Genomic DNA, 26447 nt, shown 5'->3' with positions numbered 1-26447 from the left:
TGTCCAACATTCATCCCAAATGCTCCGGAGAGAACTGAAACATATATTTCGTTGCGCTCAGCAGCAATGCACTGTAAAGCTCTTTATGTATTTAAAATTTCCTTTTTTAATTTTACCACGTTATATAAAAACACACACACTTGTTTGAGGACACAGTTTGAACACATTTTGAACTTGCAGTTTTTTCCGTCTAAAAAAGTGCTGCGCAGCTGCAGACAGAAAAAAAGGTCTCCTTTTTCTGCGTTCACTCACCCCGAAAATGCTCTGTTTGCATGATTTGATTAGATTAATCGTATCCAAATACTTTATAAATAATATTTAAAACATTTGCCGGTGTTTATTTATTTATTTATTTTTTAGAAAATCTTTTTTTCAAAGAGGCTTTTGAAAAATGAAAGTTTAATATAAATTTGAAACAGTTTGATATAGTACCTAATTGTTATACCTATAGCTTTTATTAGTTTTTTATTGGTTTATTTATTTAATGTGATTTTATTATAGGCCTATCTGATATTTGTAATTCTTTAAATTATTTAAATATAGCTTAGGCTATTTTATCTAGATATGACACTATTGTTTTGAGCCTACAAAAGCGGACATGAAAATTGTAAAGTTTAATGTCTTTCTGTTGTATTCATATAGTGTATTATCTCCAAAATAAATTAGAACAATAAAAATAAAAGAAAAAAGCCGCTCGCGGCATCAACAGAGCTATGAATGGAGCGCTCTTTTCCTCGGTCTCACACACGCACAGGCATCTAAACGCGCAAAAACACACTTACAGTATTAAACTTGACAAAACCTATTGAAATCCTTTACTGTCTGCTGTGTCTTTAATATGGTGTAAAGATTAGTATGCGTTATTGAAACATCAAAGAGATGCAGCAAAGAAAAGTGACTTATTAAAACTATCATTTTATGCAACAACCTTACATTTAAAAGAGAAACATAAGGGCAATCATATGCAAAAAAGACCCCAGCCTATAATTTGTTCCAGATGTTTTCTTTCTCTTATTTATTTATTTGTTTATGTGTTTGGCGCATGTACTCGTGTGCGATCGGAAAACTGTGCCCGCCTCTCCTTTCACTCTGCCCAGAAGCCCCGGCTGGCCCTCTTTGGCCCAAGGTATTCGGCGGGCCGAAAAAAGCCGGCCGCTAGCCCCAAGAAAGCCCCGCTTTGGCCCTATTAGGCCCCGGAAGTGACAGTGGAAACGCCACTGGCCTTGGCTCGCTCGCTTTAGGCGCGATAGTGGAAACGCGGCTAATATTAATCAAACAACGAGAAAATCCCTCAGTAGTCTTGACGGAAGGACGGCTGTAGCTAAAGTGTTTTTCTTACAGTGAAGATGCTTTAAGCACAGTTTGTTTCATATTTTTATTCTATTGTATTTATTTCTCTTTCCTTTGCAGGGTGGAAAATAACTGTATGTATACACTTGATGTCAGAAATATTAGCCCTCCTGAATATTAGCAACCCTTTTCCTCTCAATTTCTGTTTAATGGAAATAATTTTTTTTTTTTACTTATTTCTGAACATGATAGTTTTGATATCTCATTTCTAATTACTGATTTCTTTTATCTTTGCTATGATGACAGTACATAATATTTTACTAGATATTTTTTTAAATACAAGCATTCAGATTAAAGTGCAGTTCAAAGGCTTAATTAGGGTAATTAGGCAAGTCATTGTATAACAGTAGTTTATTCTGCAGACAAACAAAAATATATATTGCTTAAGGGGGCTAATAATATCGACCTTAAATTGGTTTCAAAATATTTAAACCTGCTTTTATTCTAGCTAAAATAAAACAAATAAGCCTAGGAGAAAAAATATTAGAGGAAATACTGTTAAAATTCCTTGTTCTGTTAAACATAATTTGGGAAATATTTATTTTTTAAAAATTCTCAGGAGCGCTAATAATTTTGACTTCAACTGATAATCGTTTTGAATAATCGTGATTACAATTATGACCAAAATAATCGTGATTATGATTTTTCCCAAAATCGAGCAGCCCTACTATTATATATGTATTTTTAAGTACCATTATATATATATATATATATATATATATATATATATATATATATATATAGCAAAACACATGCTTAAAATTCCAACATAATAGTAAAAATAATTAAAATAAATAACTTTTAATTATTTAAATTTTGCTCACTCACGCATTGTGCTTGTCAACGTGTCGTAAAGGCAAAATCAAAACAAAATCGGGAGAGAAACGTAAATGCAGTGATTCTTCAGAGGCGAAGAAAAAGATTAAACAGTATGACAAAGCCTACCTAAATTTTGGTTTTATTGAAGGCCAAGACAAGTTAAAACTGATTAATTTATATTTTCTATACATATTATATATTAATATTACACAAACACACACATACAGTATATATATATATATATATATATATATATATATATATATATATATATATTAAGGGTGTCACAATCCTCAAAATCCTCGATTCGATTACATTTTCGATTCTAAAGGCACGATTCGATTCGATTTTCAATTATGAATAATTAATTAATTAATGACCAATTAATTATTTGTAGCCTACCGGTTAAACTACCTGACCTGCATGGCCTTTGTTTTACCCATAAACAAATCATACAGTAAATGAATAAAGGCAAGTTACACACATAATAACCACCTGTCAATCACTTTTTCTGCGGGACTCGTGAATAGGCAGTGATCTGTGTCGTTATAATGGAATCGGTAAAAAAGACGCACAACCAACAGGAACCAGCCAACAGTATCTGAGGTGTTCGCTAAAATGACTAAGTACAAGTGAGTGAAAGATTGAAGCAGTCCTCTGACTGCCTGGACCTGCTGTCTCGAGCGCATGGCTGTGTGTGCGTCTGTGTCTGTGTGGTCACGTGATGTGCGTTTTCAGAGGTAGAGAGGAAGGAGGGCTGCTCAGAAATGCTACACGCCACTGTGGATGTCAAATCGTTGTCGTTCTAAAATGCCATTTAAAAACAAAGACAGTGTAAACAGGGCCTGAGTGTGTACTTTTCGCGAGCGGATTTGCAACGGGGGCCGGCGGAGGATCGCGATGCCGGTGTTGTCTATCGGACGAACCCTAATACGTACATAGCAGAGCTTGCAAAACTGTGTTTTTTTGTCGACAACACGAACGTTGTCAACATAACTCACTGCAAATCCAAAATGCTTCCACACCGGCGACTTCATTGAAAGAGGAGAGGGTTTAAGCTCTGTCGACGGGTCTCCTGTATCTGCAGTTTAACAAGCCTGTTTTTTCCCGCTTGGCAAGCCAAGCTGACGTGACATGGGGGCGTGGCAGCATCGACGATTCTTTTTTTTTTATTCGATAATCGAAATTGAGCATAAATTTCGATCGATTTCGATTAAATTTTGAAATTGTGACACCCCTACTATATATATATATATATATATATATATATATATATATATATATATATATATATATATATATATATATAGTGCATATGTGTACACGTGCGTGTGTATTTAAATGGTGGGGGGGGGCTCCAATGTTTGTATATGTTCATGGGAGGGGCCCCTAAGAAAAAGGTTGGGAACCACTGGTCTACTGCACCTTTCCCATGGCTTGTGGCAAAGAAGTGCCACTGCACCCTCAAAGTGGGAAACAGCTCCTTGAATGCAGCAGCGGTAAAAACACCAGATGAATTTATTTTTAAACTGCGAAACAGCTCCATCACTAAATATGTGAAGTTCTTTCATTGCAGGATGTTTCAGTTGAATATACTTTGGTATTGCCACAGACCTCTTGTCATGTTCCAAGCTGTCACTCACAACTGCATACGACTCAGGATCTCCATCAGACCAAACAACAGAGGGAAACACAGTGACCTGCCTCTGATGCCGGTGTGAATTTGATCCTGGTAGGCAGCAGCGTCATTTTCTGCAAAATCTATCTGCAGCACCACAGTTTTCTGGTCAGCTTTTGCCTGATGTTTTTTGGCCTGAAAAAGTTTGCTTTGCTGCCTTTTGACAAAACCGCGATGCACAGATTTTGTAGCCACTGTCTTCAGGAAATGAAGTACATCACTCAGTGCACCATCCTTTTGGACCTTCTTGGACAGCCCTCCAGTTGTTTCCCATGCATACCACCATACTTTCATTTGCTTCTCTTCCTCTGGGATGTTACAGAGAGTATTCATTTCCAAAAGATTGCCGCTCCTGCATTTAGCGCACTCTCCTAACATGCAGAGAGGACTTTCAGGAACACAGGCCGCAGCTTCGGTAAAATTCTGTGTGCTTTGGAATGCCTGCCTCGGCATAATATGTTGCACACATTCCGAGGCTAATTTTATGTTTTCATGGTATCTGCACAGGCATACATTTCTTGGAGTCTCTGATGACAGAAGCACATGAGATGGTCGGAGCTCAGCAAATTTAGATTTCCCAATTACAGGGCCCTATCATACACCCGGCGTAATGTGGCGCAAGGCGTGGCGCAGTAGTCTTTTGGTAGTTTCAGCTTGGCGCAAGAGTGGTTTTGAGGCGTTGCGCTACGCTGTTTAAATAGCAAATGCATTAGCGCTCATTTGTGCGCCCATAGGCGTTCTGGTCTAAAAAGCAAGGCGTTCTGAGGCGGACCGCTGGCGCGTTGCTATTTTGAGAAACTATAATAGATTTTTCATTAGACCAAAACTAACCCGGTCTAAACTCCGGCGCAGAGTTGCGCCTCGCTTACGCACTGCTTAATACGCACAAGAGAGCAATAGGCAAATATCTTTACATATGAAAAAATTAAATATTAAGGATATTTATAGGATATAATAAGAATAGATATAGAATATAAAGGATTAAAATATTACAAAACATTATTTTCTAGCCTACATAAATATGAAAAATCACTGCTTTTATGCCTTCTTCATCTCGGGAGGCTTTTTCAGTTCATTCATAACAATTTGCTTTTGTATAATGTTATTATTATTAGCAGTATTATTTATTATATCCATATTTATATTTGTTTTATTAAAAACAAGCTTAGATTTGTCCACCTGTCAGGTTTTAGACCATATGGGGCACAGCATGTGTTTTAGGATATAACTCAGGTTTTTGAGCACATTTTGTTATTATTGTTCATTTATTCCTTTGCTGGAAATTAGAACTGAATTTAGAAATAGTTTTGAAACGAATATTTGCGCTTAACAAACAAAAGTATTTATTTATAGACTAATTGATGTCTGTGCGTAAAGGTCTCCCTGTCCAAGAGTGAAAGTAGATCATTTATCTCTCATTCACACGCAGTAGATGCTCTGTTTAAGTTTTTTTGTTAAATAACTGTTAACTGTTTGCTTGTGAAATGCTCAGTTTTTCCACTTAGACTTACTTTGCGTCCTGTAAATAGCGAATGCGCACTTAGCGCGACGCAGCTGACTCTTAAAGGGAATGGGAGATGAGACTCTAATTGGTTTATTCTCAAAACACACCTATAACTCATTAAGGAAATAAAATCAACCCTTTTAGACCATGCGCCACAGCGCAAAGCAGATTTCCCGTCCTTAAATTAACAAATTTTGTGCGCAGGCGCAAGCTTGCTGCTCTGTGTCGTGTCTTAGTGTTTTAGAGTTTTTAATTTGTTGTCTTTATCTTTCATTTTTTTGTTTTAGTTTATTAGTGTTAGTAAGCGGTGCCCTCCTTAAACATGAGGGTAGAGAGAGCCATCTCTGTGTTTTTTTTTTTGTTTACTGCTCTTTGTTTGAGCTTGCCGCACACTGCTAATGCTAACACAGCTAGCGGTTGTGATCCGGTTTTTGTTTATACCCCGGACCAGTTGATCTCGTTGAGGGAGGATGCTTCGGAGCACAGTGCGGTCCTCTCGGGTATCCCCGCGGAGTTACGGAGGGGGAAGACTAAGAGAGGCTGCCGTGGAGGAGCAAAGGTGCGAGGGAAAAGAACGAGGAATGGGAAATTGTCTGATGAGCAGCCGAGAAGACGGTGTAAACCTAACCTGCCGTCTTTTGTTATGGGCAACGTGAGGTCACTGGAAAATAAGATGGACGAGCTTACGGCACGGGTCAGATGCTACAGAGAATTTCGTGAGTGTAGTTTGATGTGTTTTACTGAAACATGGCTGCATGAGTATATTCCTGACTCAGTCGTGGACGTGGCTGGCTTTTCGAGTGTCCGGGCGGATAGAACTCGGCGTGAGAGTGGAAAGAGCAAGGGGGGTGGACTTGCTGTTTTTGTTAATGAAAGATGGTGCCACCCGAATCACATTGTGATAAAGGAACGTATCTGTAGCCCGGATATTGAACTGTTAGCAGTGGGGCTACGTCCATACTATCTGCCCAGAGAGTTTTCACATGTGATCGCCATTGTTGTTTACATTCCTCCATCGGCCAATGCGACGACGGCATGTGACGTCATTCACTCCGCTACTGCTAGACTCCAGACAATGCACCAGGACGCGTTCGTCTTCATATCAGGCGATTTTAATCATGTCTCACTGAACAGGACACTGTCCACCTTATCACAGTATGTAGAATGCCCCACCAGAGAAAATAAGACTCTGGACTTACTGTATGCTAATGTGGAAGAGGCATACAGCTGTATAGCCATTCCACCTCTAGGTAGATCGGATCACAATCTTGTGTACCTTCAGTCCACCTACCTACCACTGGTAAAGAGGCAGCCAGCTACTGTTAGGACAGTGAGGGAGTGGTCAAAAGAGGCCAGTGCAGCCATGCAAGACTGCATGGAGACTACGGACTGGGATGCTCTGTGCGTGCCACATGGTACGGACATTGATAACCTCACAGACTGTCACTAAGTACATCAACTTCTGTGTGGATAGTACTGTACCAGTGAAATCCATACGCTGCTTTCCCAACAACAAGCCATGGGTCACTAAAGATATCAAAGCCCTTCTGAATGAAAAGAAGGAGGCATTCAGGTCAGGTGATAAGGAAGCAGCTAAGGAAGTACAGAGGCGCTTGTCTGTGAGGTTAAAGGAGGGTAAGGAGAGATACAAGAAAAAGCTGAAACAAGAGCTGCAACAGAACAACAGTATGTGTGGAGAGGCATGAAGAACATTACTGGCTTCAAGACCAGCAGCCCTAGGACTGATGGTGATGTGGATAGGGCCAATCAGTTTAATATGTTTTTCAACAGGTTTGACAGTAGGCCTCTCTCCAGACTCTCCAGCTCTGACACAGCCCTTACTGTACCTAGTGCATCTGCTCCCCCCTACAGTGTCACGTCAAATTGCAGCACTTTGCCCTACTTCGCGCCCTCTCCCTCCTCCTCTTTCACCATCGTACCAACTGAAGCCTCCACCGCCTCTCCTCCTTTCATTGGTGTCTCAGACACTTATAAACCACCTATGATCATCACTGAGGACCAAGTGAGGAGAGAATTATGCAGACTCCATCCTGCTAAGGCACCGGGTCCAGACGGATTAACCACACAAGTACTTAAGCTGTGTGCTTCTCAGTTAAGTGGAGTACTGCTGAGGATCTTTAATTTGAGCCTCAGTATTAAGAAAGTTCCTGTGATGTGGAAAACATCATGTCTGGTTCCGGTACCCAGCAAAAACTCCAAAAACTGTTGAGGAGATCACATAGCTTGTCTCACTCTGCTCTTTTCACAGACACAAACACACACACACACATTGCCCTCGTCCGCGCACACATACACACCTCCGGGCGACAACGCGCGCGCGCACACATACACATACCTCCGGACGACAGCGCACACACACACTACCCTCGTCCACGGAGCTCCGTAAACGAAGCAGCACGCGTCGCGTTTTTAACGTGACTTTGCACGCGATAAGAGAATATAGCCAGTTAACCTGATACAGTACACGCGGTTACAAGTAACAAATCACAACTAAATACATTTGCAAGCTAGAGTCAACGAGGCAACTTTAATCGCACGTACTTACACTTGAGAAATGGAGGAAGAAACCCATCCTGACGTCCAGCAGTAAGTTACTCTTTACTGATCCTTCCTTTAACAAACGCAGATGAAGTATTATTTGTAGCATGTAGTTTGCAGAAGTTTCCAACTACTTGGTTTTAATGTTGAGGTTTTATCTTTGGGTAGAGACTCGATAATATCGTGTGACTTCAATCGACCGGCATGTTTGTGTGCGTGTGTTTTGTGGGTGTGTGTGTGTATCTGGGTTTCTGTGTTAGAGGGCGGGGCCTCAGGTTTGAAATCTCCCGGGTTTGCGCGTGCACGTGAATAACTTGGTTTCGTTCGTACGTCATGACGAAACACCTAATGACTCGGTATCAAGGCGACTCGTCTGAAGCACTATGAGTCGACTCTTTTATAGATGAATCAACTGTTTTAAACACTGTACTCTTACAGATTTAAGCCTTAGCTGGATACTTCACTTCACTTAGAGCTGTGTTACACACTACATGGAGGGGAATTTTTTTAAAAACCCATAATATGGGCTCTTTAAGAATTTCATCATATAGAATGAGATGTAGTGTAAATACATTTTGTTAGTTTCTTTATTGGTGATTTGTATATCGTTTTATTGGTTGTTAAATAATATTTCTGTTATTAATATTGATGTTTGTTTTAATAAAATGTTTTAAATGTTTAAATAAAAATATTCATTTATTAAACGCGCCATGGTCAGTGTTTTATTGCAATTTATTTACTTTTCCAACTGAATATGTACATGTCAAATTATGTACAGGTTACTGCAACTGAGGAAGAAATTTATCAACATTAATAGTTGCAGACCAAAAATTAAATTTCACTAATTCTTTCATTGTAAACTCTTTGGCCACAGCGTGTTCACCATATTATTATCTATTTATTATTGTAATTTATACATTTTTGTTTTCTAAACTTGTGTACATAGACGTAAATATAAAATTACTTACCAATTACCACAAATAAAGAAGAAATTTATCCAGAATCGGACAATAAACAGTCCCCCTCAGAAATTACTGCTTTCTGACCACAGAGGGCGCGCGCGGGAAAGAAAGTGAGGGAAAACGCATCATCACGAGGGGCGTGTTATTGAAGGCAGGATAGGATGTTGGTGATTGGTGAAACTAATAAATGAACAATAAAAATGAAGTGTGGTCAAAAACTTGAGTTATATCCTAAAACACATGCTGTGCCCCATACGGTCTAAAACATGACAGGTGGGCAAATATAAGCTTGTTTTTAATAAAACAAATATAAATATGTAGGTGATAATTAATACTGCTAATGATAACATTATACAAAAGCAAATTATTATGAATGAACTGAAAAAGCCTCCCGAGATGAAGAAGGCATGAAAGTAGGGTTTTTATATTCATGTAGGCTAGAAAATAATATGTTTTGTAATATCTTACAATTTACTTTGTTCTGGTCTATTGAAAAATCTATTATAGTTTCTCAAAATAGCACTGCGCCAGCAATGCTTCTCAGAACGCCTTCCTTTTTAGAGCAGAACGCCTAAGGGCGCACATATGAGCGCAAATGCATTTGCTATTTAAACAGCGTGTTGCAAAACCTCAAAACAACTCCTGCACCAAGCTGAAACTAGCAAACAACAGTTGCGTCACGCCTTTCCCCACATTTCGCTAGGTGTATAATAGGGCCCTCTGTGTGTGTATGTTTGTGTGTGTGTATGCGCATTTGTACACTGCGTGTGTGCAGATCAAAACTAAATTATTAACTTAAATGATTAGATTTCCTAACACTGTAGAGTGTTTCTTTTAGTAATTAGGCTGGCTTGAGAAACAAGCCAGACTACTGAAATCCTTTCTAAACTTATTATTATTTTTTTTAATCTTCTGAGACTAAATTTGCAAGACTATCTCCTCCTAGAGCTTTCGAGCTATAACCACCAAACTCGCACCAGACCTCCAAACTATTCTGACTCGTGTTGCTATATCTTTTCCGACTGATCCGCCTTTCGGTTTTCCGAAAAACGTCCCGGGACCGTCGGAAAAATCCCATAGACTTAACATTGGACCAAACTTTATTAGCTCATAACTCTGCGTCAGACTGTCACACAGACTTCTAACTGGGCTCATTTAACTCAGAATACCTAACTGCCAATAACTAATGAGCTTTTAACTTTTTGACCACGCCCTAGCAACCACTTTTGGACACTAGAAACTGTCCCATAGACTTTCATTCAAAAGACTCTCATTGACTTAACATAGGATCAAACTTTGTGAGCTCAAAACTCTGCATCAGACTGTCATACAGACTACTGACTGAGCTCATTTAACTCAGACTACCAAACTACCAATAACTGATGAGCTTTTAACTTTCTAGCCACACCCCTAACTACCACATACTGCACCCTAGCAACAACAGTCCCATAGACTTCCATTGCAAAAGACTCATTGATTTAACATTAGATCTAACTTTGTGACCTCAAAACTATCTATCTATCCTTTTTCAAACTGCTTTAATCTATCTATCTGTCTGTCTGTCTGTCTGTCTGTCTGTCTGTCTGTCTGTCTGTCTGTCTGTCTGTCTATCTATCTTCAAACAGTTTTAATCTATCTATCTATCTATCTATCTATCTATCTATCTATCTATCTATCTATCTATCTATCTATCTATCTATCTATCTTCAAACTGTTTTTATCTATCTATCTATCTATCTATCTATCTATCTATCTATCTATCTATCTATCTATCTATCTATCTATCTATCTATCTATCTTCAATCTGTTTTAATCTATCTATCTATACTTTTTCAAACTGTTTAATCTATCTATCTATTTATTTATCTGTCTGTCTGTCTGTCTGTCTATCATCTTTTCATACTTTTTAAAACTGTTTAAACTAAATAAACTATTTCCAACAGACTTTCTCAAGCCAGCCTAAAGTTTGTCTTGACGAACTTTAATAATCTAGTTACACCTGCTATGTCATCTCCACACCTTTCTCTTTCTGTCCTTCTATACTCCTCAAGTAGTTCTGGGTTGCTGTACAATTTTTTCCAACCTGGCTTTTGCTAAAGATTTAATTTTTTTTATTGCTGACTGTTTAAAATGAAACAAATCAAAGCAAAATATAAACAGTTAGTACATTTTAAACTTAACATTAAATTCAAAAGAGTTATTTGAATTTAGTATGCAATTTTACTTAAATTCTCATTCCCGAAACACCTGTTCTCTCTACCGCAACTGTCCCTAAATGGTTGCGGTATATGAGAAAAGAGTTGCGGAGAATGAGGTGCCTCACTATGTTTTGCAAATAATAGGGAAGCTATGATGATTTAAAAAAAAAAATTCTCAGTGCATATAATTAAGACTTTAAAAAAGTTTGTTTTCATAAAAATTTGCAAATCTAACAATTATGTTAATGTAGAAAACTACCTGTTTCGGTAATGATAATCAAAAAGTCTTGTAACCATTTTGACAGGAGAAAATTTTACATTAAACTGGAGAAATATAAAAGATTTTCTTTCCTGGCAGTCATCTTAAAACAACTGGCCCGTGTGCTTCTTTATACAAAATTAAACTTTATTTAAACTCTTTATGTGTGTTTAAACAGCACTTTAAAATGGTTGCGGAGGATGAGAACATCTGTCACGGACACATAATTTTTCATTTTTTTCTAATTGTCATTATACATGAATATTCTGTAAACTATTTGTTTTGTCATGTAAGATAATCTATTAAAACAACTCATTTGTTTTTATTCAAAATGTTTTATGCTAATTTGTTTAAATTACTACATAACACACGTTCAAACATGCATGGACACGTTTCGGTAATGAGAATTTCAGTAGAAAATGCAGTAAAATGATTAAAAATAAATAAATTATGTTGAAATAACACATTGTGCTTCGAAGAGAACAGCGTTGTCTTTATTATAATGTTTTTTTGTTAACAAATTACTAAGTTTTATTTTTAAAATCTTAAGTGCCACGTTGTTTTACTGGTTTCGTGAGAATAACCTACATACTGTTTTAAGTAATGCCATATTGGCGACAGGTAAATCGTTATGTTCTCTTTATTGAATAAACATTTATTTCTGAAATCTCACTGAAGTAGTTTGTTGAACTGCAATGTTCAGTTATAGCTATAACATTACTATGCAAGTCAGTAAAAACGCAGCCTCATAGAGAACAAATAGGCGCTAGTCATTGGCTTATATTAATAAGGAGTTCAAAATGGTCACGTCCGTAACGCAAAATTATGGCTGTTTAGAGCAAGGAACTGAAATGAGTTGTCGATCATAATTAGCATGGACATATTTTGGCTTTGTATGAAAAGTTTCAATTTAATTGTGATAAAATTTAATACACAATATAAACTTTTTCATTAAATCGTTACAGACGTGACACGTGACAGAAGCTGCGTGATGTCTTTAATATGTAGCTCATAAATTAAAAGGGCAGTAATGTTATGAAAAAGTGAGGGTAATCATTTATACTACAGACTCCAATCCTCCTGCAGAATGCTTACTGTTAACATAAAGCTTGAAAAAGGGGAGTCTTTAAACCCTTTTTAGAAAGCACGAAATGTGGTCGGATGAAAACTAAATTTTCCATTGGCACAAGCATCGTATTTCATGGATAAACAAACCGATTTTTTTAAACTTTCCATGGAAGCACACCATTACAATAAAATATAGACCTTAATGAGCAAATTTAAATTGGTTTTGTTATTTTGGTAAGAACTTTATTTTTTCATGATAAGGTTGACATTTTCATGGAATCAGCCATATACAGAACACAATAACTGAGCTTTGAGAAAGAAAGCCAACCTGTTTGTTCGGCAAGATCTTCATGTGTGAATGTTTCTTCAATCTTCAGGTCTTCAATCTCCTCTTTAATAAACGCCATCTTCATAATAGGGTCACGTGGAGATCAGTCGCTTCAGCTGGAGTTAAAATGAAAACAATAAACAGAGTAAAAGGAATGCTGCACTGATTCAATACATGCAGTTAGTGAATGTGTTTGAAAACGTAACATTCTGTAGTGCATATAGTTATCTTTTAAGGCCATTATCGTTAAGGTCTGATGTCCGATGTGATTTTTCTATGTGCAATTTGATTGGACAGGATTAATGAGCCTGATTATTCTGTTTGCCCCATCACCATAAATAAGGAAAAATAAACATATAATGTAGTGACCGCAGGTCGCACTACAGCACTAACAAAATGTACTCCAGTAAAAGCACACATTTTTAAAACTACTATAAAAGTATTTCGAGGATTAGTAATTCGTTACTTTACAACGCTGGTTATACATTGAGTACTATTTGAATTGTCTCATTCATTTTCAACACAGAAAGTGGCGAATCTGTGGTTTTTGTAATGGCGAAGCGACAGTGTATCTGCACTGTTCATACACTGGAAAACATGTCCATGTTTGCTGCTAACAACTGTTTGTAGCTGTTTAAATATGCATAGGGTGTATGGGGCATAAAATACGCACACATACTATGAGTCACATGAATTTACCGATCATCTGCATTCCTTCACAAAACATAAGCTTTCCTTTTAAAAGCAGAAAAACTCTTCTGCACGAATGTCTGGATAGTTTTAAGCAGGGTCTACATTATTCTACAAAAAAAAAAAACTAATAATAAAAATACTAACCTTCCTCTATTAAAGGCTTACATTCAGTTATTATAGAGATTATTCAGTTATTATAGAAATTATTCGGTTATTAGAGGGATTATTTAGTTATTAGAGAGATCATTTGGTTAATAAAGAGATTATTCAGTTATTGATGAGATTATTTGGTTATTAGAGAGATTATTCGGTTAACAAAGAGATTATTCAATTATTAATGACATTTTTCAGTTGTTAGAGAGATTATTCAGTTATTAGAGAGATTATTCTGTTATTAGAGATTATTCTGTTATTAGAGAGATTATTCAGTTATTACAGTGATAATTCGGTTATTAGAGATTATTCAGTTATTAGAAAAATTATTCTGTTATTAGAGAGATTATTCGGACATTAGAGAGATTATTCGATTACTAGAGAGATTATTCGGCTAATAGAGAGATTATTCTATTGTTAGAGAGATTATTCGGTTATTAGAGAGATTATTTAGTTATTAGAGAGATTATTCAGTTATTACAATGATAATTCGGTTATTAGAGATTATTCAGTTATTAGAAAAATTATTCGGATATTAGAGAGATTATTCGATTACTAGAGAGATTATTCTGCTAATAGAGAGATTATTCTATTGTTAGAGAGATTATTCGGTTATTAGAGAGATTATTTAGTTATTAGAGAGATTATTCAGTTATTACAATGATAATTCGGTTATTAGAGATTATTTAGTTATTAGAAAAATTATTCTGTTATTAGAGAGATTATTTAGACATTAGCGAGATTATTCGATTACTAGAGAGATTATTCGGCTAATAGAGAGATTATTCTATTGTTAAAGATATTATTCAGTTATTAGAGAGATTATTTAGTTATTAGAGAGATTATTCAGTTATTATAGAGATAATTCGGTTATTAGAGATTATTCAGCTATTAGAAAAATTATTCTGTTATTAAAGAGATTATTCGATTACTAGAGAGATTATTCGGCTAATAGAGAGATTATTCTATTATTAGAGAGATTATTTAGTTACTATAGAGATCATCCGATTATTAGAGAGATTATTCAGTTATTATAGAGATTATTCTGTTATTAGAGAGATTATTCGGTTATTAGAGGGATCATTAGGTTATTGGAGATTATTTGGTTATTAGAGAGATTATTCTGTTATTAGATAAATCATCAGTTTATTAGAGATCATTCATTTATTAGAGAGATCATCCGGTTATTAGAGAGATTATTCGATTATTAGAGAGATTATTCAGTTATTAAAGAGATTATTCTGTTATTAGAGAGATTATTCAGTTATTAGAGAGATTATTAAGTTATTATAGAAATTATTCAGTTATTAGAGAGATTATTCGGTTATTAGAGAGGTTATTCTGTTATAAGAGATGTTATTCTGTTATTAGAGAGATTATTCAGTTATTAGAGAGATTATTTAGTTATTATAGAGATTATTCGTTTACTATAGAGATCATTTGGTTATTAGAGAGATTATTCGGTTATAAGAGGGATTATTTGGTTATTAGAGAGATTATTCGGTTATTATAGAGATTATTCGGTTTTTAGGGAGATTATTTAGTTATTATAGAGATTTTTTGGTGATTAAAGAGATCATTCGGTTATTATAGAGATTTTTTGGTTATTAGAGAGATTATTCAGTTATTATGGAGATTATTTGGTTATTAGTGAGATTATTCGGTTTTTATACAGATCATTTAGTTATTAGAGAGATTATTCGGTTATTAGAGAGATTATTTGGTTATTAGAGAGATTATTCGGTTATTATAAAGATTATTCGGTTTTTAGGGAGATTATTTAGTTATTAGAGAGATTTTTTGGTGATTAGAGAGATTATTCGGTTATTATAGAGATTTTTGGTTATTAGAGAGATTATTCAGTTATTAGAGAGATTATTTGGTTATTAGAGAGATTATTCGGTTATTAGAGAGATTTTTTGGTTATTAGAGAGATTATTCGGTTATTATAGAGATTATTCGGTTTTTAGGAAGATTATTTAGTTATTATAGAGATTTTTTGGTGATTAAAGAGATTATTCGGTTATTATAGAGATTATTCAGTTATTAGAGAGATTATTTGGTTATTGGAAAGATTATTCGGTTATTAGAGAGATTTTTTTGGTTATTAGAGAGATTATTCGGTTATTATAAAGATTATTTGGTTATTAGTGAGATTATTCGGTTATTAGAGAGATTATTTGGTTATTGGAGAGATTATTCAGTTATTAGAGAGATTATTCGGTTATTATAGAGATTTTTTGGTTATTAAAGAGATTATTTGGTTATTAGAGAGATTATTCGGTTATTATAGAGATTATTTGGTTATTAGAGAGATTATTTGGTTATTAGAGAGATTATTTGGTTATTAGGGAGATTATTCGGTTATTAGAGAGATTATTTGGTTATTGGAGAGATTATTCAGTTATTAGAGAGATTATTTGGTTATTGGAGAGATTATTTAGTTATTAGAGAGATTATTCGGTTATTAGAGAGATTATTCGGTTATTAGAGATTTTTTGGTTATTAGAGAGATTATTTGGTTATTAGAGAGATTATTCAGTTATTATAGAGATTTTTTGGTTATTAGAGAGATTATTTAGTTATTAGAGAGATTATTCGGTCATTAGAGAGATTATTTGGTTATTAGAGAGATTATTTGGTTATTGGAGAGATTATTTAGTTATTAGAGAGATTATTCGGTTATTAGAGAGATTATTTGGTTATTGGAGAGATTATTCGGTTATTATAGATATTATTTAGTTATTAGAGAGATTTTTTGGTTATTAGAGAGATTATTCGGTCATCAGAGGGATCATTAGGTTATTAGAGATTATTTGATTATTAGAGAGATTATTCTGTTATTATAGAGATTATTCGGTTATTAGACAGATTATTCAGCTATTAGAGAGATTATTCGGTTATTAGAGGGATTATTTGGTTATTAGAGAGATTATTCAGTTATTGGAGAGATTATTCGGTTATTAGAGAGATTATTTGGTTATTGGAGAGATTATTTAGTTATTAGAGAGATTATTCGGTTATTAGAGAGATTATTTGGTTATTGGAGAGATTATTCGGTTATTATAGATATTATTTAGTTATTAGAGAGATTTTTTGGTTATTAGAGAGATTATTCGGTCATCAGAGGGATCATTAGGTTATTAGAGATTATTTGATTATTAGAGAGATTATTCTGTTATTATAGAGATTATTCGGTTATTAGACAGATTATTCAGCTATTAGAGAGATTATTCGGTTATTAGAGGGATTATTTGGTTATTAGAGAGATTATTCAGTTATTGGAGAGATTATTCGGTTATTAGAGAGATTATTTGGTTATTGGAGAGATTATTTAGTTATTAGAGAGATTATTCGGTTATTAGAGAGATTATTTGGTTATTGGAGAGATTATTCGGTTATTATAGATATTATTTAGTTATTAGAGAGATTTTTTGGTTATTAGAGAGATTATTCGGTCATCAGAGGGATCATTAGGTTATTAGAGATTATTTGATTATTAGAGAGATTATTCTGTTATTATAGAGATTATTCGGTTATTAGACAGATTATTCAGCTATTAGAGAGATTATTCGGTTATTAGAGGGATTATTTGGTTATTAGAGAGATTATTCAGTTATTGGAGAGATTATTCGGTTATTAGAGGGATTATTCGGTTATTAGAGAGATTATTTGGTTATTAAAGAGATTATTCTGGACCTCTTGACCACCATTATTCATTAAATAACTGCCTCTACTTGTGATCTTCTACAGCTTGGTTTGTCATAATGTTGTTTTAGTCTTTCCAGTCTTTGCTGGTCCAGTTACTCATTTATAGAGGTGAAGTTAGTTTTATATTCGCACATTCGTTCATTTAGAAGTCTCTATATTGTTTACCATGTTACTTTGAATATTCGATCAGAATGAGCATGCAAGTGTGACTTCAAAACAACATTAGCACTGTTTATTTGACGGTGAACAATGTTGTACTTTGATAATGATTAATATGATTAATATGATTTCGCTATTTAGAGTTTGCAAATAACACTTTTATGACATTATATTATTAAGGGGAAAGTCTGAATATCCGAATATAAAACCTCTATTACACATTCAGCTATACTTGAGGAATGTTTACTTTATTACCTAGTATATTAATGATGTGCTCTGTTCTTGTTATTTTATGAGTCATTGCTTGTATGTCCTTATCATTTTGTAATGTGTTAAAATTATTAAATACAATTATAATCGTGTCATAAGTAGCAGAAGACCAAAGTTATCTAATAAATAAATCAGTAAGGGCTAATATTAGGTTTAATATGTACTCATCAATCGTAAGAATACATCTGAATGGTTACATTCTCATTAAAACGCTTGCAGTAAGTTTATAAAGTTTTATATTTGTGTTTGTATTTGATGCATTTACAGTTTTGACAAGCAGGTGACGTCACCGCATGGCGATTCGAGCGACTCGACAAACTGAAACCAGCCTGTTTACAGATGACCCTCTGCAGATAATAACACACAATCACTCTCATATGGTTCTACAACATTCAGTGACGAACAATTCATTAAACATTTTAAAAATGTAGTCTTTTAATATTATAAAAACTGTCTAAATGATTTGTCTCTATTTATTAGGAACGTTAAAAACAAACCTTTCTCCAGCTGACTCGCTGCGCGACGCTGCTGTTTGACGTCACTCTATTCAGACAAAGCAAAATAAAAGTCCTTATTTGCTGGGTTTATTTGTTTTCACTTTATTTATTTATTGTGTAAAAGCGCTTCATGTGCAGGGATTTACGTACTTCAATTTAGAAATGAATCTAAAATAAAGGAAATAATGAGAGTATCACAGAATCCCCATTCACCCTCGAGATCATACATTTTGTCTTGAAGTATATAGCCTAGAACTGCAGTTCTATTATTAATATTCAGCAATATGTTAAGAATATATCTGTATATCAGGATATATATATATATATATATATATATATATATATATATATATATATATATATATATATATATATATATATATATATATATGTCTGTATATTAAGTAAAGTAAAACTTTAATCTGGGTTTCTGCAGGTTCCATCAAGTGAAATTTAAGACTTTTAAAGACCCTTTTAAGACTATTAAGAAAGAAATGATATACTTATGCAGGGTTCAGATTAGGGAATTTAATTTGGGGAATTTGCTGTAAAAATATCTAACAGTTGTTGTGAATTGTATCTTTTTTTTATTGAGATGTATTGATGGTCATTGGATGAATGTCAGCCTAAGCTTTACTTGGACAAAGCAAAGAGGAAGACTTGGATGAAGACATGTTTAAAACGTTTTAAGACCTACAACATAATATGCCCAAGAATTGAAGCTTTTTAAGGTCTAAAATGTAAGACTTTTTAAGGGGACACCCTGGTATTGTCATCCCTCTACATGTGTGAACATGCAGAGGAACGCAGTGTCGTGTCTTACAGGACCACGGTGCTAGATAAATTAATCATAAATACAAACAAAACACTGAACATAAGAGCTATTTTTAAATAAAAACTATAACTAACATATATTATAAGAAAAGACAGGCTACACAAGTACCTTTAAATGAGACTGAACAATGTTGTGCAGGATATTGTGCGTGTTCTGGTCTGAATAAGTGAGGCTGGGCGAACTGCACTCATCTTCTGTTGAAATCGTCACAAAGACTTGGAACACCTTGACATGCTACCCCTGCTAAAAAATCCAGCTTAAACCAGCCTAAGCTGGTTGGCTGGTTTTAGCTGGTCAACCAGGCTGGTTTTAGAGGGGTTTTGGCCACTTCCAGGCTGGTTTCCAGCCATTTCCAGCCTGGTCTTAGCTGGTCAGGCTGGGAGATGACCAGCTAAAGCCAGCTTGACCAGCCTAGCCAAGCTGGGAGTCCAGCCAAAACCAGCTATATCCAGCTTAAACCAGGCTGGTCAAGCTGGTTTTAGCTGGATTTGGCTGGTCATTTTCCAGCCTGACCAGCTAAGACCAGGCTGGAAATGGCTGGAAACCAGCCTGGAAGTGGCCAAAACCCCTCTAAAACCAGCCTGGTCGACCAGCTAAAACCAGCCAACCAGCCTAGGCTGGTTTAAGCTGGATTTTTCAGCAGGGACTGCATCATATGTTGGTGCGCTAACCACTATTGCGCTGACTATATTTTACTTTTTAAAAATGAATCTTTGTTTAAGTGTGCGCAAACATGTATGTAAAATTATGGAAAGACTACTTAAATGTATGAGGTTCCAAACCTTTGTGAGTTTCTTTTTCTTTTAAAAATGAAGGATATTTTGAATGTAGTATCCTGCAGTAACCACAAGAGGTCGGTATTGTATTGCAAGTGTTGTGTTCTTACCTATATTTTACAGTCTATGGTTCTTACCTTCAAGGCTGACGTCAGCGACCAGGAGGAAATTACAGCATTGTGAGGAAAGTTAATTTCGTCACTCCTCTGAGGACACGTATGGTCACTTCATGGGGAGAATCTAACAGCAACGCCACTGGGTTGTTTTTATCCAATGGTGCTGCCAACAGTAAACCTCTATCACACTTCAGATAATGTTATAAACTATAGGATGGTGTTTCTCGGCCACGGTCCTTGAGGACCGCCGGCACTGCATGTTTTGGATGCTTCCTTTGTCTGTCACACCAATTACAGCTCTTTCAGTCTCTGCTGATTGGCTGATGATCTGAATCAGGCGTGTTTGATTGGGGAGACAAGGAAGATGTGCAGAGCTGGTGTTCCTCTGGGAACGTGGTTGAGAAATACTGCTGTAGGAGATGCTAAAAACTTGGTTATTTTTGCAAATCGGTTATTTTAGTCAGACGGTAAATATCCATCCATCTGGTTGATAATTATTCCAAATGTAAACCAGGGGTCAAGCTCCTGTTTTCAAATGTACATGGGAGCATTAGAAATCAAATTCATTTATTTATTCCCCTTCAGTTTTGTCAAGTTCTGTACAGGTGTAATAGGGGGAAATGACTGACAGTGTTTACAAAGCAATTAGACAAACCATTTTACACTAAGTTCTGTTGATTAAAACATGTTGATTATTGCAAGGCCGAGCTTGGGATTGGATATTTTTATTATTGATTATTATGTAGTTTTCTTGGAAAGAAATCAAGAGCTTTTTATAATAATCAAATAGTTCAGTGGTTATGTACCATTGTATAAGTAGATCATATTTAAATCAAACTATTGATGGTAAAATAGTTTTCGAAATGTACAATTTATGACTATTTTATAGTGAATTAAGTCAATCAATGCAATAATTGAGCAATTAATATGGTTTACTGTATGAATAAATCAGTTTTCCCATGACAAAAAAAAAAACCTTACCTGTAAGTCAGTTGAAGACGATATCCGATGGAAAATGTCTGCTGAGGTCAACAGAAAGCAAAGGCTCATTTCAACTCAATGCATGTAGTAGACTGATCTGTATTGAAGATACTACATTGAAGAAAGCTGAAACTGCACCATTGACTTCTATAGTAGAACAAAACACTATAGCAGTCAGTGTTTACAGTTTTCCAACATTCTTCAAAATGTCTTCTTGATGAAATTCAAACAGGGTTGGAACAGGTAAAAGGGAAGGTAAACCATGACGGAATTTTCAGTTTTGGGTAAACTGTTTAAGAAAGTAAGTTCCTATTTATGGCAACACGGTGGCTCAGTGGTTAGCACTGTTGCCTTACAGCAAAGAAGGTCGCTGGTTCAAGTCCTGGCTGGTCAGTTGGCATTTCTGTGTGGAGTTTAATTCTCCCCTTGTTGGCATGGGGAAGAAAACTCTATTGGCCGTAGTGTATGAGCGTGTTTGTGAATGAGTGTTTTCCAATACTGGGTTGCGGCTTGAAGGGCATCTGCTGTGTAAAACATATGCTGGATAAGTTAATACGTTGACCCCTGATGAATAAATGGACTAAGCTGAAGGAAAATGAATGAATTTCGATTTATATGTGAACTTTTTGAAAGACTAATAATTATATATTGCATTAAAACTCTTTCTTTGTGTAAATCTTTTAAACTTTTATAGTTTGCTGGGAGTTATTTATGTATTTATGTCTTACAAAATAAAAAAAATACTAAAAAGACAGCAAGTATTTCCCACACCCCTGCAAGATTTGGTATATTCCAGGCACCTCCGCTATCGCACTAGAAATGGACTGTGCCGGACTTTTAAACTGCAGCGCGTTATCTTCAATAACAAGTTGAGGAGAGCGGGTTGAGCGGAGCGGTTTATGTGTTTGTTAAAGTATAAGCTAATGGTAAGGTAACTTATGTTGTCTGTCGTGTTTTGTGTGTGATGTTCTTGTCTTTGAAATGCTTTACTTGTTGTGGTTGTTAACCGACAATGAAGTGTGAACTGCTTTTCCTGTGTAGTTCTGCTGAAAGTCTAACTGTTTTCCTAAACCTGCTTTCTTCCTCTGTGTGTTTTAGTGCTTTGTCTTGAGCTGTAAGGATGAACTCCTGAAATCTGTCTAAACTCCAGTGATTGACTTGAAGACTGCCGTTCATAACTGTTACCTGAAGATTGATGGTATTACACCTTTTAACCCCTGCTGAAAAATCCAGTTTAAACCAGCCTAGGACGGTTGGCTGGTTTTAGCTGGTCGACCACCCTGCAGAAAAATCCAGCTTAAACCAGCCTAGGCCGGTAAGCTGGTTTTAGCTGGTCGACCAGGCTGGTTTTAGAGGGGTTTTGGTCATTTCCAGGCTGGTTTCCAGCCATTTCCAGCCTGGTCTTAGCTGGTCAGGCTGGAAACTGACCAGCAAAATCCAGCTTGACCAGCCTGGTTTAAGCTGCACATAGCTGGTTTTGGCTGGGCTCCCAGCCTGGCTAGGCTGGTCAAGCTGGTTTTAGCTGGTCATCTCCCAGCCTGACCAGCTAAGACCAGGCTGGAAATGGCTGGAAACCCCTCTAAAACCAGCCAACAAGCCTAGGTTGGTTTAAGCTGTTTTTTTCAGTAGGGCAGCCTGGTTTTAGAGGGGTTTTGGCCATTTTCAGACTGGTTTTAGCTGGTCAGTTTCCAGCCTGACCAGCTAAGACCAGGCTGGAAATGGCTGGAAACCAGCCTGGACGTGGCCAAAAACCCTCTAAAACCAGGCTGGTCGACCAGCTAAAACCAGCCAACCATACTAGGCTGGTTAAAACTGGATTTTTCAGCAGGGACCTTATCACTGGCTTCACAATTATGGATTTTATTTTTCTGTATTGAGGTAAAGTTGGTTTTATATTCGCACATTTGGACTTTCTCCTTAATATTATTTCAGAGAAGTGTTATTTGCAAACTTAAATAGCGAAATAATATAAGCAGCCAATGACTATCAAAGTACAACATTGTTCACAGTCAAAGAAACAGTGCTAATGTTGTTTTCAAGTCATACTTGCAGGTTATTTCAGACCGAATACTAAGTCTAGTTGTCACCCAACGAATGTGCGAAATATAAAACCAACTTTACCTCAATATTTTCTGTACCCAATTTAAACTTAATTCATTCTTGAGAGTAAAAGGTCTGTGATATGAATTGGTAAGGGAATCTGTAATTTATTCCTTACAGAAACACGTGACGTTGTTATAAAGATGGCGTTTATTAAAGAGGAGAGTGAAGATGTGAAGATTGCAGAAACATTCGCAGTCAAACAAGAAGATCCTGAGGAACAAACAGGTTGGTTTTTATTCTCAGCGCGGTCGCTTGGTAGTTTCCTAAAGTCAAATAAATTTTAATGAACAATAAGAATTGCCATATGTTATCCATTACCTATGGTAGATAAAAATAGTACTTAAATGTTGCATAAAAAAACAACGACAGCGTGCAAAGAAAAAGCCATAAGCCTTTCATTTTCTTTAATATAATATTCACCTGGGGTGTTTACCTTAAGCTGCTTTTCCACTGTCTTGCTGAACCGTTCCATTCAATGCCAAACCGGGCCAGACAGCATGGATACTGTTTCATCTTCATCTTTTCAACGTTACACAAAACACACTAGTAGTTCCCTTGGAAACGCAATGTAAATAAACTTCTTACCAATGCAAATTACTAATCATAAACTACGTTTTTGCCATAAAACCAATGTATTTGTTTATTTTCATAATATACCCAGGCAATATAAGAAAGAGATATATATATATATATATATATATATATATATATATATATATATATATTAGGGGTGTCACGATTTCGATTTTTAATCGAAATTGATCGAAATTTATGCTTAATTTCGATTATCGAATCAAAAAATAGAATCGTTGGTGCTGCCACGCCCCCATGTCACGTCAGCTTGGCTTGCCAAGCGGGAAAAAAACAGGCTTGTTGAAGTGCTTGTTAAACTGCAGAAGCAGGAGACCCGTCGACAGAACTTAAACCCTCTCCTCTTTCAATGAAGTCGCCGGTGTGGGAGCATTTTGGATTTCCAGTGAGTTATGTTGACAACGTTCGTGTTGTCGACAAAAAAACACAGTTTTGCAAGCTCTGCTATGTACGTATTACGTACGGTTCGTCCGATAGACAACACCGGCATCGCGATCCTCCGCCCGCCCCCGTTGCAAATCCGCTCGGGAAAAGTACACACTCAGGCCCTGTTTACACTGTCTTTGTTTTCAAATAGCATTTTAGAACGACAACGATTTGACATCCACAGTGGCGTGTAGCATTTCTGAGCAGCCCTCCTTCCTCTCTACCTCTGAAAATGCACATCACGTGACCACACAGACACAGACGCACTCACAGCCATGTGCTCGAGACAGCAGGTCCAGGCAGTCAGAGGACTTCTTCAATCTTTCACTCACTTGTACTTAGTCATTTTAGCGAACACCTCAGATACTGTTGGCTGGTTCCTGTTGGTTGTGCGTCTTTTTTACCGACGCCATTATAACGACACAGATCACTGCCAATTCACGAGTCCCGCAGAAAAAGTGATTGACAGGTGGTGATTATGTGTGTATCTTGCCTTTATTCATTTACTGTATGATTTGTTTATGGGCAAAACAAAGACCATGCAGGTCAGGTAGTTTAAACAGTAGGCTACAAATTATTAATTGGTCATTAATTAATTAATTATTCATAACCGAAAATCGAATTGAATCGTGCCTTTAAAATCGAAAATGTAATCGAATCGAGGATTTAGAGGATCGTGACACCCTTAATATATATATATATATATATATATATATATATATATATATATATATATATATATATATATATATATATATATATAGAACAGTTCTGTCTGGTTCTCGAATCTGATTGGCTGATAGCCGTGATGTATTTAAGTAATATCAGCACCCGTACAGCCTCTTTACCCTTTGTGTATTACTCCGCCCACATGTAGCCAACAAAAAGCAGACACTACAGATCTAAAGTTTAAAAGATGCTTGCTCAGCTGTTTAACTGTCAGCTTATGATTTGAATCCAGCGTGGAAGAAAGTAGTTCCTCATACAAAAGAGTTTTTGAGACTCCATGTTTGATTTTGTTTTTATATACACAATTATGCCGTCAAACTGTTGTATAAACGCAATATCACACTCGTAGCAGTGCGATATGGCTGTATATCGGCACTGGTGGGGGCACGAGGCCGCCTTCCACCAATGCCAATAAACAGCCATATCGCACTGCTACTCGTGTGATATTGCTCATATAAGATATTTTCTTATTTACTGAAGTTCTCCATTTTTCACTCTAGAAAGATTATTCAAAACCGTCAGCATGAACAAGAGATTATTCCTCGTTCCTCAAGGTAAGCAAATAAATCATGCAACATTAATACACACATGAGCCTTTCCACTGCACACAACAGAAGACAGACTAATGGTTATTCACACTGAAATAAACTCCAGTATTTCTGCTCTCATACACATGAGACTCATGGACACTTGCTCATAGCAGAAGTTCCTCAAAAGTGTCAATATACAGTTTGGCTGTTTCTCAATTCCTCGGAAGAAAGAACTCGGGAGACCGCGAGGGCAGAGAACGCGTCCTTTGAGAATTGACATGCTGCGTTCTTCCTGATGGTCACATGACCTTCACGTGTTTTAAATGGTAAATTATTTAAACATTACAGCCTTCATACAACGATTTATTGTTTTTCCGCTTTTCAAAATATATACTTTGCATAAAACATTATAAATATATGTTGCACACTATAAATAAAACAGATTTTAATACGAATTTCAGCAAACAAACACCCTTAATGTGTTTATTCCTTTATTAAGATGTTCATGGTAATGTTTACTTTCACCGTTTCATTTAGGGAAACTCCTGAGGTAAATAATTAATATCTCTGAACTTTAATAATAAATCTAGATAAAATGCTGCGCTTCCCACCTCCAGTCGCAATGACTTCTTGGACTTCCAGAGCGAGTTCGGTGCTCAAGTCTGCATCGGTGCGTCCTCGATATCAAGAACACATCCGGGAAGTTTCACGCGTCCTCCGTACTTGCGGTCTTGAGTATTAGAACTGAACTTAGGCAGCTGATGATGACGTTGCACGAGGACACAAGACCACTGAAGAACGCATATTGAGAAACAGCCTTGAAGTTAGAATTATTAGCCCCCCTTTGAATTGGTTTCTTTTTAAAATATTTCCCAAATGATGTATAACAGAGCAAGGAAATTGTCACCGTATGTCTGATAATATTTAAAAAAAAAAAAAAAAACATTTTATCAAAATTATTAGCCTCTTTAAGCTATAATTTTTTTCGATAGTCTACAGAACAAACCATCATTACTCAATAACTTGCCTAAATACCCTAACCTGCCTAATTACCCTAGTTAGACCTTTAAATGTCACTTTAAGCTGTATAGAAGTGTCTTGAAAAATGTCTAGTAAATTATTATTTACTGTCGTCATGGCGAAGATGAAATA

At 35.9% G+C, this 26447-nt stretch overlaps 2 protein-coding genes across 13 annotated transcripts in view; one reads left to right on the top strand and one right to left on the bottom strand.

Annotated features, from left to right (window-relative positions):
* Window positions 1-18269, bottom strand: part of si:cabz01069022.1 — a 29466-nt gene extending 11197 nt beyond the window's left edge. For 6 of the 12 annotated variants that reach the window (XR_012402630.1, XR_012402631.1, XR_012402632.1 and 3 more), the window contains exons 1-3: window positions 18209-18269; window positions 17977-18058; window positions 12726-12841 (exon numbers count right to left, since the gene is read on the bottom strand). Coding sequence is in view for 4 of the 12 variants with exons in the window: in XM_073948883.1 (XP_073804984.1) it covers window positions 12726-12810 (85 nt within the window). In the remaining 8 variants the exon portion in view is untranslated. The remainder of the gene's footprint in view (window positions 1-12725; window positions 12842-17976; window positions 18059-18208) is intronic. The other 6 variants (XR_012402627.1, XR_012402628.1, XR_012402626.1 and 3 more) reach the window with 1 other exon arrangement.
* Window positions 18270-21782: 3513 nt separating this feature from the next.
* LOC101886419 (uncharacterized) overlaps window positions 21783-26447 on the top strand; it is a 9556-nt gene continuing 4891 nt past the window's right edge. The window contains exons 1-4 of the mRNA XM_017355831.4: window positions 21783-21842; window positions 22015-22114; window positions 23137-23244; window positions 25266-25319. Coding sequence (XP_017211320.2) covers window positions 23160-23244; window positions 25266-25319 — 139 coding nt within the window. The 5' untranslated portion in view covers window positions 21783-21842; window positions 22015-22114; window positions 23137-23159. The remainder of the gene's footprint in view (window positions 21843-22014; window positions 22115-23136; window positions 23245-25265; window positions 25320-26447) is intronic.

The sequence above is a fragment of the Danio rerio genome, chromosome 4, assembly GCF_049306965.1.
Source record: "Danio rerio strain Tuebingen ecotype United States chromosome 4, GRCz12tu, whole genome shotgun sequence".
Lineage (NCBI taxonomy): Eukaryota > Metazoa > Chordata > Actinopteri > Cypriniformes > Danionidae > Danio > Danio rerio.
This window is presented reverse-complemented; position numbering and strand designations above follow the sequence as displayed.